At 38.0% G+C, this 16,862-nt stretch overlaps 2 protein-coding genes and 1 pseudogene across 4 annotated transcripts in view; 1 reads left to right on the top strand and 2 right to left on the bottom strand.

Moving 5' to 3' along the window:
* The window catches only part of CTTNBP2NL (CTTNBP2 N-terminal like), a 53,210-nt gene that overhangs the window by 25,494 nt on the left and 10,854 nt on the right, over positions 1 to 16,862 (top strand). The gene's annotated exons all lie outside the window — the stretch shown is intronic.
* LOC139182167 (small kinetochore-associated protein pseudogene) lies at positions 725 to 10,412 on the bottom strand (annotated as a pseudogene).
* The window catches only part of ST7L (suppression of tumorigenicity 7 like), a 147,409-nt gene continuing 142,103 nt past the window's right edge, over positions 11,557 to 16,862 (bottom strand). The window contains exons 16-17 of the mRNA XM_019956813.2: positions 16,248 to 16,333; positions 11,557 to 12,516 (exon numbers count right to left, since the gene is read on the bottom strand). Of these exons, the coding sequence (XP_019812372.1) occupies positions 16,277 to 16,333 (57 nt within the window). The 3' untranslated portion in view covers positions 11,557 to 12,516; positions 16,248 to 16,276. The remainder of the gene's footprint in view (positions 12,517 to 16,247; positions 16,334 to 16,862) is intronic.

Below are 16,862 nucleotides of genomic sequence, written 5' to 3'. Positions count from 1 at the left end.
GATGCCTGTACCATATTTTCTTGAATACTGTGGCCTTTTATGTAAGTCTTAAAATTAGGTAATGTTAATCCTCCAACTTCTGTTCTCTTTGAACATTGTTCATGGGTCTTAGCATTTCCATATGAATTTTAGAATCAGCTAATTGCTAATCCATGAACATGATTTTTCTCTCCATTTACTCAGCAGTGCTTTATAGTCCTCATTGTACAGGTCTTTAATATCTTTTGTCAGTTTTATCACTATCTCATTGTTTTATGATTATTATAACTAGCATTGTTTTTAATGTTAATTTCTGATTGTTTACTGCTGTTATATAGACATGAAATTGATTTTGTATATTGATCCTTTATCCTGCAACCTTACTAATCTTATGTATTAGTTCTAATAGCTTTTTTATAAATTTCATTGGATTTTCTATAATCATGTTTGCAAATAAAGACAATTTTACTTCTTTTTTTCTAATCTGATTTCCATCTATTTATTGCCTTATTGTATTGGTTAGAACCTCCAGTACAAAGTTAAATAGAAGTAGTATGGATATCTTTGTTTTGTTTCTGAACTTAGGGAGGAAACACTCAGTTTTTCATCATTAAATATGCTAGCTGTAGGTTTTCGTAGATGTTCTTTATCAAGTTGAGGAAATGTCCTTCTGTTTCTAGTTTGCTGAGACTTAGAACAGATTTTGTCATGTGCTTTCTCTGTATCTGTTTTTTGGTTGGTTGGTTTTTAGATTAAAAGCTCCAACATGTATTGTTTCATAGATGTTACTATTAGACCTTCATCCCATTTATTAAGTCATTTCAGATAACTTCAAGTTCATAAATTTACAATGAGGTTATAGAGCCCAGGCTTCCCTGATTCCTCAGTTGGTCAAGAATCCACCAGCAATGCAGGAGACCCCAGTTCAATTCCTGGGTTGGGAAGGTGTGCTGGAGAAGGGATAGGCTACCCACTCCAGTATTCTTGGGCTCCCCTTGTGGCTCAGCTGGTAAAGAATCCACCTGCAATGTGGGAGACCTGGGTTCAATCCCTGGGTTGGGAAGATCCCCTGGAGAAGGAAAAGGCTACCCACTCCAGTATTCTGGCCTGGAGAATTCCATGGATTGTATAGTCCACAGGGTCGCAAGAGACAGACATGACTAGGCGACTTTCACTTTCACTGTAGAGCACAGCCAGGGTGAGACAGGATGTACTCCAAGTCTGGAGGGGCTGCGCAGTTCCTCAGTGGCGTCCCCTGTGGAGGCCTGGCCTCCACTGTTTGCTCCTGCACATCTGAATGTGGCCTTTCTCCGGCTGTGGCCGTTTCATCTCCTGATTCTAGTGCTCTGCCACTTTGCTGTCTAGAAGACTGATCCAAGCTTCCTGGCCCCATCTCTTCTTAGGCCTCAAATACATACTGTGAGGTTCAGGAGAGCTTGCCAGTTTGAAGGCTAAGAACATTGGCTTGAAGGAGGAACTGCCATGCCAGCATATACTGTCCTTAATCATACTGCAGAAACTGCTTTCATTCTGGGGATGGTGAGTCCTAAAAGATGATGGCCAAGAAGCAGATGTTCTAAGGGAATTACTCTGAAAGTTTATTCCAAGAGAGAGCCATGTGGCCACCTGCTTTTTATCATATTTCTAATAGCTGCTCCATTTCCTCAAGCGCTGTTGTAAAATCATTTATTTGACTGTTATATAAGGTCTGCTGTTCTTTGAACTGGGCGTCTTCTTTCATCTTCAGCCTTACCTTTAAGACCTGCAACTCCTCCCATCTGTTTTTTGGCTGTTTCGTTAAAAAGCTTCAGCTTATCTTGCAAAGTTTCTAACAGCAGTGTAGAGTCCATGTGATCCGTAGTGGCGAGTCTAGGTATGTATGATACCAGGGTCTCACTGCCTGGCTTGAGGCCCTTGCCCTCTAAAACTGCTCGACAGTTGTTCTAAAACTTCTCCATTAGCTCCACCTTCTGGGTCAGGTCCTTCAGTTCTCCCTGAGTTTCAGTCAACTTCTGGTGCAACTGCTTGTTGATGGCCTTTAAGAGCTGGTTCTTATTCTCGAGCTCTTCCTCTGATTTCAGTTTACTAAGTGATCTGTGGCTCTTGCTGATGTTCCTCCTGGTGGCAGTGTCTGTAGCTTTCACCTGCCCATTCTCGCGTCTTGGTCTGATGATTTTTCTAACATCATTCTCCAAACCTCTTGAACGAGGTCTGGAAGCATCAACTTCTTTGGACTTAACAGGCAATAGGCTCTTAGAAGTGTCTTGAGTTTGTGCGTATGTGGGCAGGCCACTACTTAACACAGAGGAGGGCTGCAAGGTGTATGCCATCTTAACCATGCTGGCATTGTAACAAGGTGGCATGGCTGGGCCCAGGTACCTGCTGCTTCCACCCACAGGCCTCATCCGAGAACTACTTCCCTGGTGGCTCAGATGGTAAAGCATCTGCCTACAGTGCGGGAGACCTGGGTTTGATCTCTGGGTCAGGAAGATCCTCTAGACAAGGAAATGGCAACCCACTCCAGTATTCTTGCCTGGAAAATCCCATGGACGGAGGAGCATAGTAGGCTGCAGTCCATGGGGTCGCAAAGAGTCAGACATGACTGAGCGACTTCATTTCACATTTTTTTTTTCATGTCCTTGCTGTTTCTGAAATATTGTCTGAAAAAGAATTTCATCCCCTTTCTTACTGACTTTCTCTTAACAAGTAGATTGATGTGGAGTAGCTTTTTTAGCTTTGTCTTATGGCTTTTCTGGGCTTTGCTGATAACTCAGTTGGTCAAGAATCCACCTGCAATGCAGGAGACCCTGGTTCAATTCCTGGGTCAGGAAGATCCGCTGGAGAAGGGATAGGCTACCCACTCTAGTATTCTTGGGCTTCCCTTGTGGCTCAGCTGGTAAAGAATCCACCTACAATGTGGGAAACCTGGGTTCGATCCCTGGGTTGGGAAGATCCCTTGGAGAAGGGAAAGGCTACCCACTCCAGTATTCTGGCCTGGAGAATTCCATGGGGTTACAAAGAGTCAGACATGACTGAGCAACTTTCACATGGCATCTTAGAAACTAGAATTCTCTAACTTCAAATTTTGTGCAGTAGAGTTTAGTCATCAAATTATTTTCCCCAATGGCAAAAGTTAATTTTAATTTAAAAATCAAATCATAAACATTTGCAAAAGAAAACCAAACCAAAAAAAAAAAAAGCCCTCTGCTACTTTAATGAACTGCTGTCCTTTAAAGCAACTTTTATCCTTTGACTTTAATAATTTTAATAGTTTATTGGTTTCTATGATATTTTTATCAAACAGGAAAAAACAATATATACATTTTTTTACCTTCTGACAGAATATTATTACCTCTTTCCTAGGAGTAACAAAAGCAGTTTATCTATTTGAAAGAAATTTAATGATTATCTTTTTACGTTAAATCATTTAAATTGCATTTTAGTATGTCATATCACAGGAAATAGACATCAAAATGATACAAATGAACTTATTTACAAAATAGAAATAGACTCATAGACATAGAAAACAAATTTATGCTTATCAAAGAGGAAGGAGGGAATGATAAATTGGGAATTGGGGATTATCAGATATACAATATTGTGTATGAAATAGATAAAGAATAAACAAGGACCTAGTGTATAGCACTGGGAACTGTGTTCAGTATCTCATAATAACCTATCATGGAAAAGAATCTGAAAAAGAAAAAAAATATATATGTATATTTATCATTGTCTGATATCAACTATTTGCTATTTTCTAAGAAAGAAGTAAAAAAAGATATAGCTGTTTAATCACATGTCATCATTTATATTACATATTGTGGCATTTAGGATGTGTAAGCATAACGGTACCAGAAAAACAAGCACATTTACCATTTAACTGACATCTTCCAGTGGGCTGTTTTTCTTACATCTTTGAGGAAAGAAAGGCGGAATTCAGTTTGTAAAATGCTACTTATTTAGAGAAGACACAGTTGTCTAGTAGTTGGGGAAAGCTTCAGAGAAGATTACAGCAGTGGGGAATTTCACTGCATTTTTCAGCCTGAAACTAAAACAAATAAAAAAGGGAAACAGCTTATTCCTGTTGTTTTTACTTCCTCTTATTGTGTCTTCCTTGCATGCGTTAGCCTTGTGATTTGTGATTAATCAGAGGTTATTTCTAGTTGTCCCCATAAGGAGAAGAGAAAGAAAGATGAAGAGGTTGCTTCTAAAGTTAAAGCCTGCGGTCCATCATTTAGTATTTCAGTTCAGCCAGTTTAGGAATAATTTGAAAGATAGACGGAAACTATCTTGTGTATTTGCTGAAAATCCTTATGGAAAAGAAGTATGTATAGACTCAAGCTGAGAATTTTATTATATAGGAAATTATTTCCTTAGAAAAGCACAGCAATAAATCTATTCCACGAAACCATTCTTGTGTGTGCACAAGGATGCTCATTGCAGTATTATTTAATACGGTATTTGAAAAATATGAACAGCCTAAAATATCCATCAGTAAAAATATAGGTAAAAATAGGGGTGCATAACTGATACATCCTTATTATGGAATATTATATAATCACATGTTTTTTAATGAGAAAGCAAAAGCTATGTATTTACTGTCTTCAAAAGCTCTTTAAGACACACTAAGTGAAAACAAGTTGCAGAACAGTTTCATAGAAAATAATATCTGTGTAATTACACATACACCCCCTACACACACACACACACACACACACACACCCTACACACACATGTACATGCTTGAAAAATGTCTGGAAGGATGTCTATCATACTAAGAACCTTCAGAAAAGAAAGAGAAATTGGGTATGTTTAGGAAGGACTTCAGCTTTATCTATGGAGTTAAAATTTTATGAGAAAATAGTCATTTGCTAACGGTGAAATTAAAATAAAAGTTGTATTTCTAAGAAATACAGTATGAGCAGTGGGATGGCAAGGAGTTAAGAACAACATTTACTTTTTAAACTTCAGGTAATTTACACTTCTCACAGAAATCTGTATAAATATAGTTAAGAGAGTAGAGAAGTATAGCATGCCTGGGGCAAGCATGAGCTTACTACCTCTATATCCCTGATTTTCTCCCCAAAAAGCAGACTAAATTTCTGACTGATTTTCAAATTCTGCCTTTGTGTAGGATACCTAAAAGTTATTCTTCCAGAGCAGTTTCTTTCAGAGGTCATGGATTCAAATTACGTAAAGCTAACAACATATGTGTGTGAAGCCAAGAAATGTTAATGTAATAGCAAAAGACCTACTACCTTTCAAAGTATTTTTCCTGTCTTCAGTTCCATTATATGTAGTTCATAATATTTCATCATTTAATAACAACAAAAAGTATATTCTGCCTCAAAAAGTCAACTTCACCCAGTGAGTGCTAAGATATGCATAAGTTAAAAAAAAAAGTTTTAATCTAATTCAATACCTAATGTGTTGTCTGTTCAACGAAAGACTGAATTCATTGGTAGACATGAGTACGAGATTATTTAATTCAGAAATCTCTTGTTGATTTGAAACTTCATAAATAGAACTTCTCATATAAGTGTACCTAATACATTTTTGTACAGTTGAAGCATACTTTTTTTCTGTTTTTCTTTGCACTTTATCTTGCTGCACTGTATGCCGCATATCTATTGATAGACCCTAGAAAGTTCTTCAGAAATATTTGTCATCTGAGAAAATAAGTTAAGGCCCTTTAAGTTTAACTTGAATGTATTCAAGCCTCAAAAAATAGGTTGCCACTTATTAATTCATATTTTTGAGAAAAGAGATTTACCTATAGTAATATAGTTTGCCAACTAAAAATTGCCACTCGCCGTCTGGTTCTGCAAGAATGAAGTCACTAGCCACCGCAGTCACTAGCCTTCAACACATCCTGAAAGGAGTTCAGGGCAGAGATCAGGACTGAGGCACTCTGTGCCCTGGGAGAAACTGGCAAAACAGGACTTCAGTAGATATTGTCAAGAGAAGGTTTTATGAGCCCAATTTCTTGCATCTTCTCATATGTAGAAAACCACTGAGATCATTAATGGAGACTTCTGCTCCTTATGACTAGCAGCAACCTCTGCCAAAATGTGAGCCTGACTGTGTTTTCCCATCGCCAGAATCATGTATACAGGACCTTCCCTCTTACTCTTTGGGCACTCCCTCAGGGCTGTCTGGGAGGCTCTCTCCCAGTCTGCACCCAAGTAAAACTTAACTCGCAGCTTTCACACTGTGCATTTTTTTCAGCGGACAAGTTTCATAATTTCACTGTTGCTGATAATTTCCACTCAGTGACATTATTTACATCTCACCCCTGTACAAAGAAAGAACAATTTGTTCTTCAGACAGGAAATCATTGCTTTGTGTTTGTTTCCATATTTTTAGTCAAGGATACCAAATAATTAGGATATGCACCTTTGTTCACTGTGTATCTGTATTCAACTAAAATATTTTAAAACCATACTGACATTTTACCTCCATATCCTTTCCTATCAAGTTGAGATATGCATCCCCTAAGTGGTTAGTAATGGGAGTTTTGAGAGGATCAAGGAAAAGAGTACAGTACTTTTTTAAGGGTACAGCATTGCTTGTCTTTCTTCATCTGTCTGGATATATTTACAAAAAATAATGTTTCCTACACTTTTCAACTAAGGACCCCTGTGGGCATCTGTCTAAATTACACATGTCCTTTATCTTTTGGGATATATTTCTTTAACCCCCATTTGGCTTTCACAAAATATTCATTATTCCTCCTTTAGTTACTTTCCAAATTGATAGCTCTGAGTTCTTTTCTGTTTAAAATCTTCCTTTTAGTCTCCTGTCCTTCCTTTCCTGACAGTATCTTTCATCCTAGAAATCATTAAAGGAAAAGAGAACTAAAACAAAGTCTTCCTAGATTTAGAATAGAACCAGTTTTCCTGATCCTTATAGATTAAAATGGAGAAAGGGTCTAGGTTATCCCATTCTTGTCTTTAGTAACATTTAAAGTTTCCTAATGGTATCAACACTCTAAAATAAAAACAAAAAGGAAGGGCTTATGTATCTCCAAACAAAGATTTCCTGTTCTGATCCAGGCATACTCTAATCCCCTTCCGTGCACTTTTATCATGAAGATAAAAATAGTCTTGGGTCAGAATCACTTGGAATTAATAGTTCAGTTCAGTTCAGTCGCTCAGTCGTGTCCGACTCTTTGCGACCCCATGAATCGCAGCACGCCAGGCCTCCCTGTCCATCACCAACTCCTGGAATTAATAGTAGCAGTGATCAGCTTCCACATGCTTGGTTTCACCATATATTCAGTGCCTTACTGTAGTGATGAACATTACCAGTTCACATTTTATCATTAAACACCCCACAATGCACAAAGAGCCCACTTTTTACTTTTCATTCCTGGCTTCTTTACCCCTTTCCTCATCCTGTTCTCTAAAAAACAATCCTTTTCTGACTGGAGTCCTAAGCCAGCTGGTTGAAACTGAGTAGTAACTAGCTACCTCCCTCCGAATAAGGCTTCAGTGACAATAGAAATTGCCACCTTCCTGTCCTCTGACTTGTGATACAGAGCTTGTTAGAATGCGTAATTAGCACTGTCCTTGCTTCTGTCTGCCTGCCCTGACATCTTGTTCTCACTGAGGCGTGGTTCGCAGACCATACTGGTCCCCTTTTTTCGTTCCTCCCTGTCTCTGCACTCCCTTTGACCATCCTCTTACTCCTATTTACTTGATACACTTAATTGTGAACACTTTTACTTCTCAGCCAAGCAAGAACCCCTTTCCCAAGGCCTTACATTTGCGCAGCTTGTTTCCTGTCATATTTCCCTGTAGTATCAGTCTGTGTTTTTTTAATTGAAGAATCTTGCTTCAAATCAGATTGATAGTTAAGACCTCTCCCACAGTTATACATCTTCAAATCCTTCCGCCTCAGAATCCCCTAACTAGAGAAAGAAGACACCCTTTCACAGCTTATTTATGAGCTCTTTTTTTAGTATTTTATCACTGAAGTTAGTTTCTACATTGTCTGTTAATACATAGTAAAAGAGCCAGAGCACATCTCTAATAAAGATGCTTTTAATCACACAGTTATAGTGTGCTGTCTGGGTCCCCTTATGTAATACTTCAGAGACAGTTTTTGGATAGTGTGACCCGCCCCCCAACCTCATGGTGTTTCCTGTGATTCATTAAGTTGCTGATAGTCCCATTTATCTGCCAGAACCCACCCACTTCCAGGGTTGGCCTTTTCCTTCCTACTCCTTATGAGTGTAAGGTCTGAGTCTTAGAAAGTTCTGATCAAACAAATGGCACTTGGTGTTCTTTAAACATTAATGGTATTGTTTAGAAAGCATTCAATAAGCAGAAACAGCTTGTTTATTTCTGCTGTCAGGCCTTCAACTTGTCTGGCAAATTTTAAGCTCTTGAAAGCAGGGGCTTAGTCAAATCTTCATCCCCCTAACATCACCCACATCTCTTAGCATAAAAGTACCCAGCAAACATTAAGCATTCAGTGTAAGGATTCAAAGCATGTGCCTGTGAACCAACCATATGTCCAGAAAATTTTCTCAGATTTCTCCAATGCCATTTTTGATTGTCTAACCCTAGTAACACAGACTTTTTTTCCCCACATTTTGTATATTTGATATTAGGTGAAACTTCTCCTGCTTTGTAAGCTTTTATAACATTAATCAATTTAAAACAGTAATGCTGATTCCTTATCATTTCTTTTAGAATTTACATATTTATTATAGCTAAACTGCTTAAAATTATAGATTTAGGAGTTACACTTCTTACATTCTTTTTTCTATTCTAGTGTTTTTCAGACTTTTTTGACAGGGACACCTAGTCAAAAAGAGACTTTGCATCATGACCCAAGGGATATACCAACACACACACTTGCCCTCACACACATACCTCTAAATTCTTATGCCAAAAGAAAAGTTTCTTGAAATAGTGCTCATAATGTTCAGTACTCTGCGATGTTTCCAGTTCTGTTCCAGTTCATTTTTAAGCGCTGATCATGACCTCCTAAATTGCAATTCATTCCTCTGACGGACTGGGGAGTATCTGTTTACGTGTATTTCTCTTTCAGTTAACATACACAGTACTTACTGTACACCATTCACTCTTCTTCTCCACTACCTACCTGGCTTCGTAGCCTGGGGAAAGTCGCATATTAATGGTCAATTTCTTCTACAAAGTAGAGATACAGTGCTGTCTACTGCAGAGGAGGCTGTTAGGGTGAGACGAGCTGTGTAAAGCTCTGAGCGCGCTGCCCAGCAGGTAATAAGCTCTCCAGTGTGAGCACCTCTCTTGTTTCTGCTGTTGTTGTTGCTATTAAAATTACTTTGGTTTGAACTTCCCATGTTTCTGAAACACTATATATTATATATAACTTAATTTTCCCTTTAATTCTCATTATATATATTTACATTTTTAAACTAGAGGTATATTTTAGATCTAGTGAAATGCATCGATGTTAAGTGTTGAGTTCAGTAAGTTTTGACAAATTCCACTCCGTTTGACCTATACTCCTATCAAGACATAAACATTCTAATCACACCAAAAAGTTATCACATGCCCCTCCCTGGTCATTTGTCCTCCCTATATCCAGATGTAACCACTGTTCTGATTTTCTTCACTGTAGATTAGTTTTGCCATTAGAACAGTCACACAGAATGTGTTCTTTTTGTCTGGCACTTTTTTTTATTTGATATAAGGATTTTCAGGTTCGTTAGTATCATTGTATGTATCAGTCATTTGTTCCTTTTTAGTTCTGAATAGTATTTCTTTTGGGGGGTTGTTGGGGGTCTTTGTTGCCGCACATGGGTTGTGGGGGGAGTGGGGGCTGTTCACTGCAGAGCACGGGCTCTGAGCACGTGGGCTTCAGTAGTTTCAGCACACGGGCTCAGTAGTTGTGGTGCACGGACTTAGTTGCTCTGCAGCATGTGGGATCTTCCCAGAGCAGGGATCAAACCCAGGTCCCCTGCATTGCCAGGCAGATTTTTATCCTCTGTGCCACAAGGGAGGTCCCTGAATAGTATTCCATTGTATGAATGCATCACATTTTATTTTCTATCTATTCTACTAGTGATTGATATTTGTTTACAGTTTAGGGCTATTATGAATGAAGCTACTCTGGATAACTGTGTATATGTCTTTGTGAATATATGTTTTCATCTCTTTTAGACAAATACTTAGAAGTGGAGTTGGAGGTAGGCATTTTCTAACTTTATGAGAAACTTCCAGGTTAATTTCCAAAATAATTATACCATTTATACTCCCACCAGCAATGTGTGAGTATTCTGGTTACTCCATACCTTTCCAGCATTTAATGTTGTTGGTCTTTAATTTTAGCCTTTCTAATGGCTGTATCGGAGAAGGCAATGGCACCCCACTCCAGTACTCTTGCCTGGGAAATCCCATGGACGGAGGAGCCTGGTGGGCTGCGGTTCATGGGGTCGCTAAGAGTCGGACACAACAGAGCGACTTCACTTTCACTTTCACTTTCATACATTGGAGAAGGAAATGGCAACCCACTCCAGTGTTCTTGCCTGGAGAATCCCAGGGATGGGGGAGCCTAGTGGGCTGCCGTCTCTGGGGTTGCACAGAGTCGGACATAACTGAAGTGACTTAGCAGTAGCAATGACTGTATGCTGCTGCTGCTGCTAAGTCGCTTCAGTCGTCTCCGACTCTGTGCGACCCCATAGACGGAAGAGCCTGCCCACCAGGCTCCTCCGTCCCTGGGATTCTCCAAGCAAGAACACTGGAGTGGGTTGCTATTTCCTTCTCCAGTGCATGAAAGTGAAGTTGCTCAGTGGTGTCTGACTCCTAGCGACCCCATGGACTACAGCCTACCAGGCTCCTCCGTCCATGGGATTTTCCAGGCAAGAGTACTGGAGTGGGTTGCCATGGCTGTATAGTAGTATCTTATTGTTTTAATTTACATCTCCCTGATCACTAATGAGTTGAGCATGTTTTCGTGTGCTTTTTGCCCATTTATATTTTATTTTTAGGTCTGTAATCCATTCCTGCTTTGTATGGTATTAGGTAGGTGTTGACTCTCATTATATTTTAAGAGATATATGGTTCCCTAAATAAAAGAGATTAAGCTCTAATACAGCATTAAAAATTATACTTTCAAATCCTTAGTTTATATTTAGACCGTTAATTTGTTCAGGTCTTATAGAATTCCTTACACATTTTCTTCCCCACTTGAAAGAGTTGTTTCTGTAGACCCAGTCCAGAATGTGTATGTAACTTGTTTCAATCACATACATAGTCTATAATAATAAAACAGAACAGAGACAAAAAACTCAACACACTTATTTCAACTTCGTTAGTTTCTCAGGACTCTCTGGAATTTGAATGTTGAAGCAGCTACATTATTCTGTTTACCCATATTCTTATTCTATCAATAAGTAGTCTACTAGCTAGAAGTATTATACTTGTAGTTATTTGTACTAAACTTACCATTTTTAGTCTTCAAAAGAATTTATTACACTGGAGTCAGATAATAATATGATCCTCTGAACTTATGTAAATAATTGCTTTTGTAAATATCTGTGGATGCAAACTGACTCCAAGGAGAATCTTTTTTTTTTTTACCAGCATGATGAACATTTTATTAAAAAGACAAGGGGAATCTTTGAAGCTCATTCTACTTCAAAGACAGTTTGCTAAATATATAGATTAGTGTTACCTTAAGTGATTATACTCAATAAATTCTAGATTTTCAGTTCAGTCACTCAGTCATGTCCGACTCTTTGCAACCCCATGAACTGCAGCACGCCAGGCCTCCCTGTCCATCACCAGCTCCCAGAGTTTACCCAAACTCATGTCCATTGAGTCGGTGATGCCATCCAACCATCTCATCCTCTGTCTTCCCCTTCTCCTGCCCTCAATCTTACCCAGCATCAGGGTCTTTTCAGCCCTTTTCATCAGGTGGCCAAAGTATTGGAGTCTCAGCTTCAACATCAGTCCTTCCAATGAACACCCAGGACTGATCTCCTTTAGGATGGATTGGTTGGATCTCCTTGCAGTCCAAGGGACTCTCAAGACTCTTCTCCAACACCACAGTTCAAAAGCATCAATTCTTCGGCGCTCAGCTTTCTTTATAGTCCAACTCTCACATCCATACGTGACCACTGGAAAAACCATAGCCTTGACTAGATGGACCTTTGTTGACAAAGTAATGTCTCTGCTTTTGAATATACTGTCTAGGTTGGTCATAACTTTTCTTCCAAGGAGTAAGCGTCTTTTAATTTCATGGCTGCAATCACCATCTGCGGTGATTTTGGAGCCCAAAAAAATAAAGTCAGCCACTGTTTCCCCATCTATTTCCCATGCAGTTGATGGGACCAGATGCCATGATCTTAGTTTTCTGAATGTTGAGCTTTAAGCCAACCTTTCACTCTCCTCTTTCACTTTCATCAAGAGGCTCTTTAGTTCTTCCTACTTTCTGCCATAAGCGTGATGTTATCTGAATATCTAAGGTTATTGATATTTCTCCGGGCAATCTTGATTCCAGCTTGTGCTTCTTCCAGCCCAGCATGTCTCATGATGTACTCTGCATATAAGTTAAATAAGCAGGGTGACAATATACAGCCTTGACGTACTCCTTTTCCTATTTGGAACTAGTCTAGATTTTACTAACAGCAAAAAAAAAAAAAAAATATTGACCTCACTAAAATGATGAGAGTACAGAGGCTAAGACATCAAGAAAGAGGCTAGAAAATAAACATCTATTATATGCTTTAGGCCTAAGGCAAAATACAGAATGTAGGAAGAGAGATGTATGGTAAGTGCTTTTTCCTTCAAATAACTTAAAATCTAGCGAGGATTTTATAAATTTTAAAAATTTTGAAATAAAAGACAGGAAAGTGAGAAATGTTTATAACAACGCAGGAGATAAATACCAATTGACCACATTATATAATATGTCAAATACTAGTTCAAGATTGATTGCTAAGTAAATAGAATGTTATTGATTATCCAGGTTCCTGATATATTTTTAGTGATGTGTTACTTCTGAGTTATCTGGGATTGGTAAATTTTGTTTTGCTTTTAATGAAGATTTCCTAGCCTGATCCAGTTTTACAGAATCGTAAATCTGTGGAGTTGAGTTTAAGTCATTGACTCTAAAATAAAGGAAAATCTGTATTCTAAACTTATCTATTGAAAAAATTAATTCATATTTATTGTACTTACTTTGTGTCAAGTACAAGAGGAAGCATTTTTACATTACTCATTTAATTTGTATAACTATAGGTATATTGTTACCCTCATTCTACAGAAGAGGGATCTGAGGCACAGAGAAGTTAAGGTCGTTGCTAAAGGTAACACAGAATGTAATAGTGACAGGACTCTAGAGCCCAAAAGTATTAAAGAAAACAAACACATAGAAATCCAGATTTGAGAAGACAGCATTTTTAGTTAAGTGGAAGGAGTATTCGGTTTTCGATAATATATTAGAAATTTTTTTAAGTGATGAAAATTTTCTCCTTGTTCTCATGATAAATTTTGTGCCATATTCTAAAAATTAAAGCATAATTCCAATGAGGTTAAATCCTTTTTTATCAATATTGTCCAACAGTAAAATCCAGTTTTCCTTCAGAAAGTAGAAAGGAACTTCCAGAACAAAGGGTATACTTATAATATCATTATCATCTTTATCCAGAACGGTTGCTTTATTTCCAGTTGCTCAGAGAGCTATTTATAGTTTATTAGGGACTCCAGATTATAAATGATTTAAGATTAATAGAATCAAACTGTTTGCGAAAAGAATTCTTTTTTACATGCTTTTGGTAACATTAACAAAAACCATTGTGGAATCATCTTGTTTGTCTTTCTGATCCTTAGCACAGATAGTTAAAGGCATAACGTTTATATTGCTGATTACTTTTATAAGTATCACTTCAGAATTGGTGGTAAATGGCAAAGATGCATATCCTAATACAGTTATGATATCAACCTGAATCTTGAAAATAAAACCTTCTTTTTGAATATAAGCCCTCAATTAAATGGGCCATAATTCTTCCACCTTTACGTTTGGGACCACTTCTTATGTTGGTGATTATTATCCAAAGAATAAAGAGATTGATTTCGTATTTTAAGATTGAAATATATATAATTTATACTATTATTTATGTATTATTAACTATTATTTATGTACATATATACATATTATACATAAATAATAATTATGTAGCATAATAAATTATTATAGAGAGAAGGTAACTTCTTCATATTTCTTTTTGTAGTTTATCATAGCAAAGCTGAAATTTTTGAAGAGCAAGCATGGCATATCCAAGGATATTATGTGGTTTTATTTTAAGTTTTCAGTAGTGGCATGTTTCATTCATCCTATAACAGTAAAAATAAATGAGTAATAGATGACTAGTATAGATGACTAGATTTGTCTGCTGTAGTAATATCCTCTATTATTGAATCTGTCTAATCAGCCAATTACTTTATTGTTATCTGGAATTAAAGATCATTGTGTTTTCTGACAATGTAGGAATTTGTGTTCAGTTAAAATACATTTTCACTTTAGTGAAAGTGAAAATAATGAAATTGCAAGCAATTGACTGGTTTTAGCAGCACTCCTGATCTCTTCTCCCTAAAAATGAAATCTAGATCATTTTAAAGTTCTTATAAAATATCTGAGATATCATTAAAATATTAAGCTCAGCCTTGACAGTTTTTAGAATAGGTATTTAAGTCTAAATTTTGACCTGAAATGTGAATGGTAGTGGTAGCATGTCTAGTCATTCACCTTGATAGCCAGATTCGAAGATGGCCCTCAATGAATGATCCCGCTCCTGATAGTCACACCATTATGTAGTCCCCACTGGCCACATTTACCAGGGTTGTTCTGTGTGATTGCTAGAACACATCAGAAATGCTGGTGAGTCACTTCTGAGATGAGGTTATAAGACAGGGGGACTTCATCTTGATGTGCCTGTGTCTATCTGTCTCTCGCTCTCTCACATCACTTGCTCTGTGGGAAGCCAGCACATGCTTGGAGACAAGGCCTAACCCAGCAACCAACCTTGGAAGTGGATCCTACTTGTGCCTTCAGATGGCTGCAGTCCTGGCCAACAGCTTGACTGCAACCTCATGAGACACTGAGCCAGAACCACCCAGCTCAGCCCTCAAGCCCTCCAAGATTCCTGACCCTCAGAAACTGTATGAGATTAAAAACGGTCCACTAAACATTTAAATTGGGGGTAATTTGTTAAATAGGAATAAATAACCATGTGAAGTGAAGTGAAGTCGCTCAGTCATGTCTGACTGCAGCTCTATGGACTGTACCCTGCCAGGCTTCTCCATCCATGGGATTTTCCAGGATGAATGCTGGAGTGGGTTGCCATTTCCTTCTCCAGGGATCGATCCCAGGTCTCCCGCAATGCAGGCAGACTCTTTACCATTCTGAGCCACCAAGGAAGCCCAAATAACCATACAAGGAGATCAGCCCTGGGTGTTCTTTGGAAGGAATGATGGTAAAGCTGAAACTCCAGTACTTTGGCCACCTCATGCGAAGAGTTGACTCATTGGAAAAGACTCTGATGCTGGGAGGGATTGGGGGCAGGAGGAGAAGGGGACAATAGAGGATGAGATGGCTGGATGGCATCACTGACTCGATGGACGTGAGTCTGGGTGAATTCCGGGAGTTGGTGATGGACAGGGAGGCCTGGCGTACTGCGATTCATGGGGTCACAAAGAGTTGGACACGACTGAGCAACTGAACTGAACTGAACTGAACTGACTTCCACTAAAGCTCTTCTTTCATTTATTAAATCTTAACATCTATTTTTGTCTATTTTTATTGTTATTATTTAGGTTGTTAAGTGTGTAACCCATCTAATTCACCTGACTGATGTATTAAGTTGGTTGGAAAATACTATATTCCATCTCATTTTCCAATCCACTGTTTGGTATAATAAGTACAGAATTTACTTTTCCCGTATTCGGGCCCTTATTAGAATATACTTAAGAGAATTGTTTCACGATAAGGAACCTTTTTTTGATTATTTCACAGATTCTTTTCACTTATATTGAAGCTACCAATTTTATATAACTTGTAATTACTATGCAAGTGATTATGGAATTACAGTGAAGTACTTCAAGAGAAAACAGACAGCTTGACAACTATTCTCAGAGAAGTCTGAGATCTCACCACAGAAGCTCCACATCCATTACTTGTAACTCTGTGATGCTTATTAATTCTACAGGATAATAATGGTGTGGGTTTTAAAAAGTCATATTTTTAAGGGTGAGTTAACTATGTACTCAAACCTGAGAGGAGCTTCTCAGCACATCTGATATCAATCTTGAATTGTACTCCCAGCTCTGCTCTCCCATACCGCTTTCTCCATGGTGTTCTGAAAAGGAAAAGGTCATAAAAATATTCAGGTTTACTTTTTCCTTTTTGCCCTACTAAACCAATTTCAGTACCAAGAATCGTTTCTTTTCCATAGCTAATCTTACAGAAATAGTAATCATGAATAAAAGATGTGACAGAAAAGTGGGATTTCAACTCCTTAAAGAGTTTTTTCTCTCTTGCTTCCTTTGTCTGTTTTGCTAAATAAGGATTTGCCATAGGAGTTAATAGCTACAGATAGATACTTCCATTGAATCCTGGGTTATCAGTCTCATGTTTTTATACCTGAACTTAAAGAAACAGACGTTCTTCATGAAAACATTGATGAGTCACATTTGTTTGACATTAATGCTCTTATATATGTAATTAAAATTGGCTTTTTTGTCTACTCTTACCATGATTTTTTAAAAATAATAGGACTTCCCTGGCAGTCCAGTGGTTAAGACTCCCAGCTCCCAATGCAGGGGGCATGGGTTCAATCCCTGGTCAGGGAACTAAGATCCAGCATGCTGCAAGGTGCAACCAAAATG

The sequence above is a fragment of the Bos indicus genome, chromosome 3 (assembly GCF_029378745.1).
Source record: "Bos indicus isolate NIAB-ARS_2022 breed Sahiwal x Tharparkar chromosome 3, NIAB-ARS_B.indTharparkar_mat_pri_1.0, whole genome shotgun sequence".
Lineage (NCBI taxonomy): Eukaryota > Metazoa > Chordata > Mammalia > Artiodactyla > Bovidae > Bos > Bos indicus.
The sequence above is the reverse complement of the archived record's forward strand: the minus strand, read 5'-3'. Positions and strand labels throughout refer to the sequence as shown.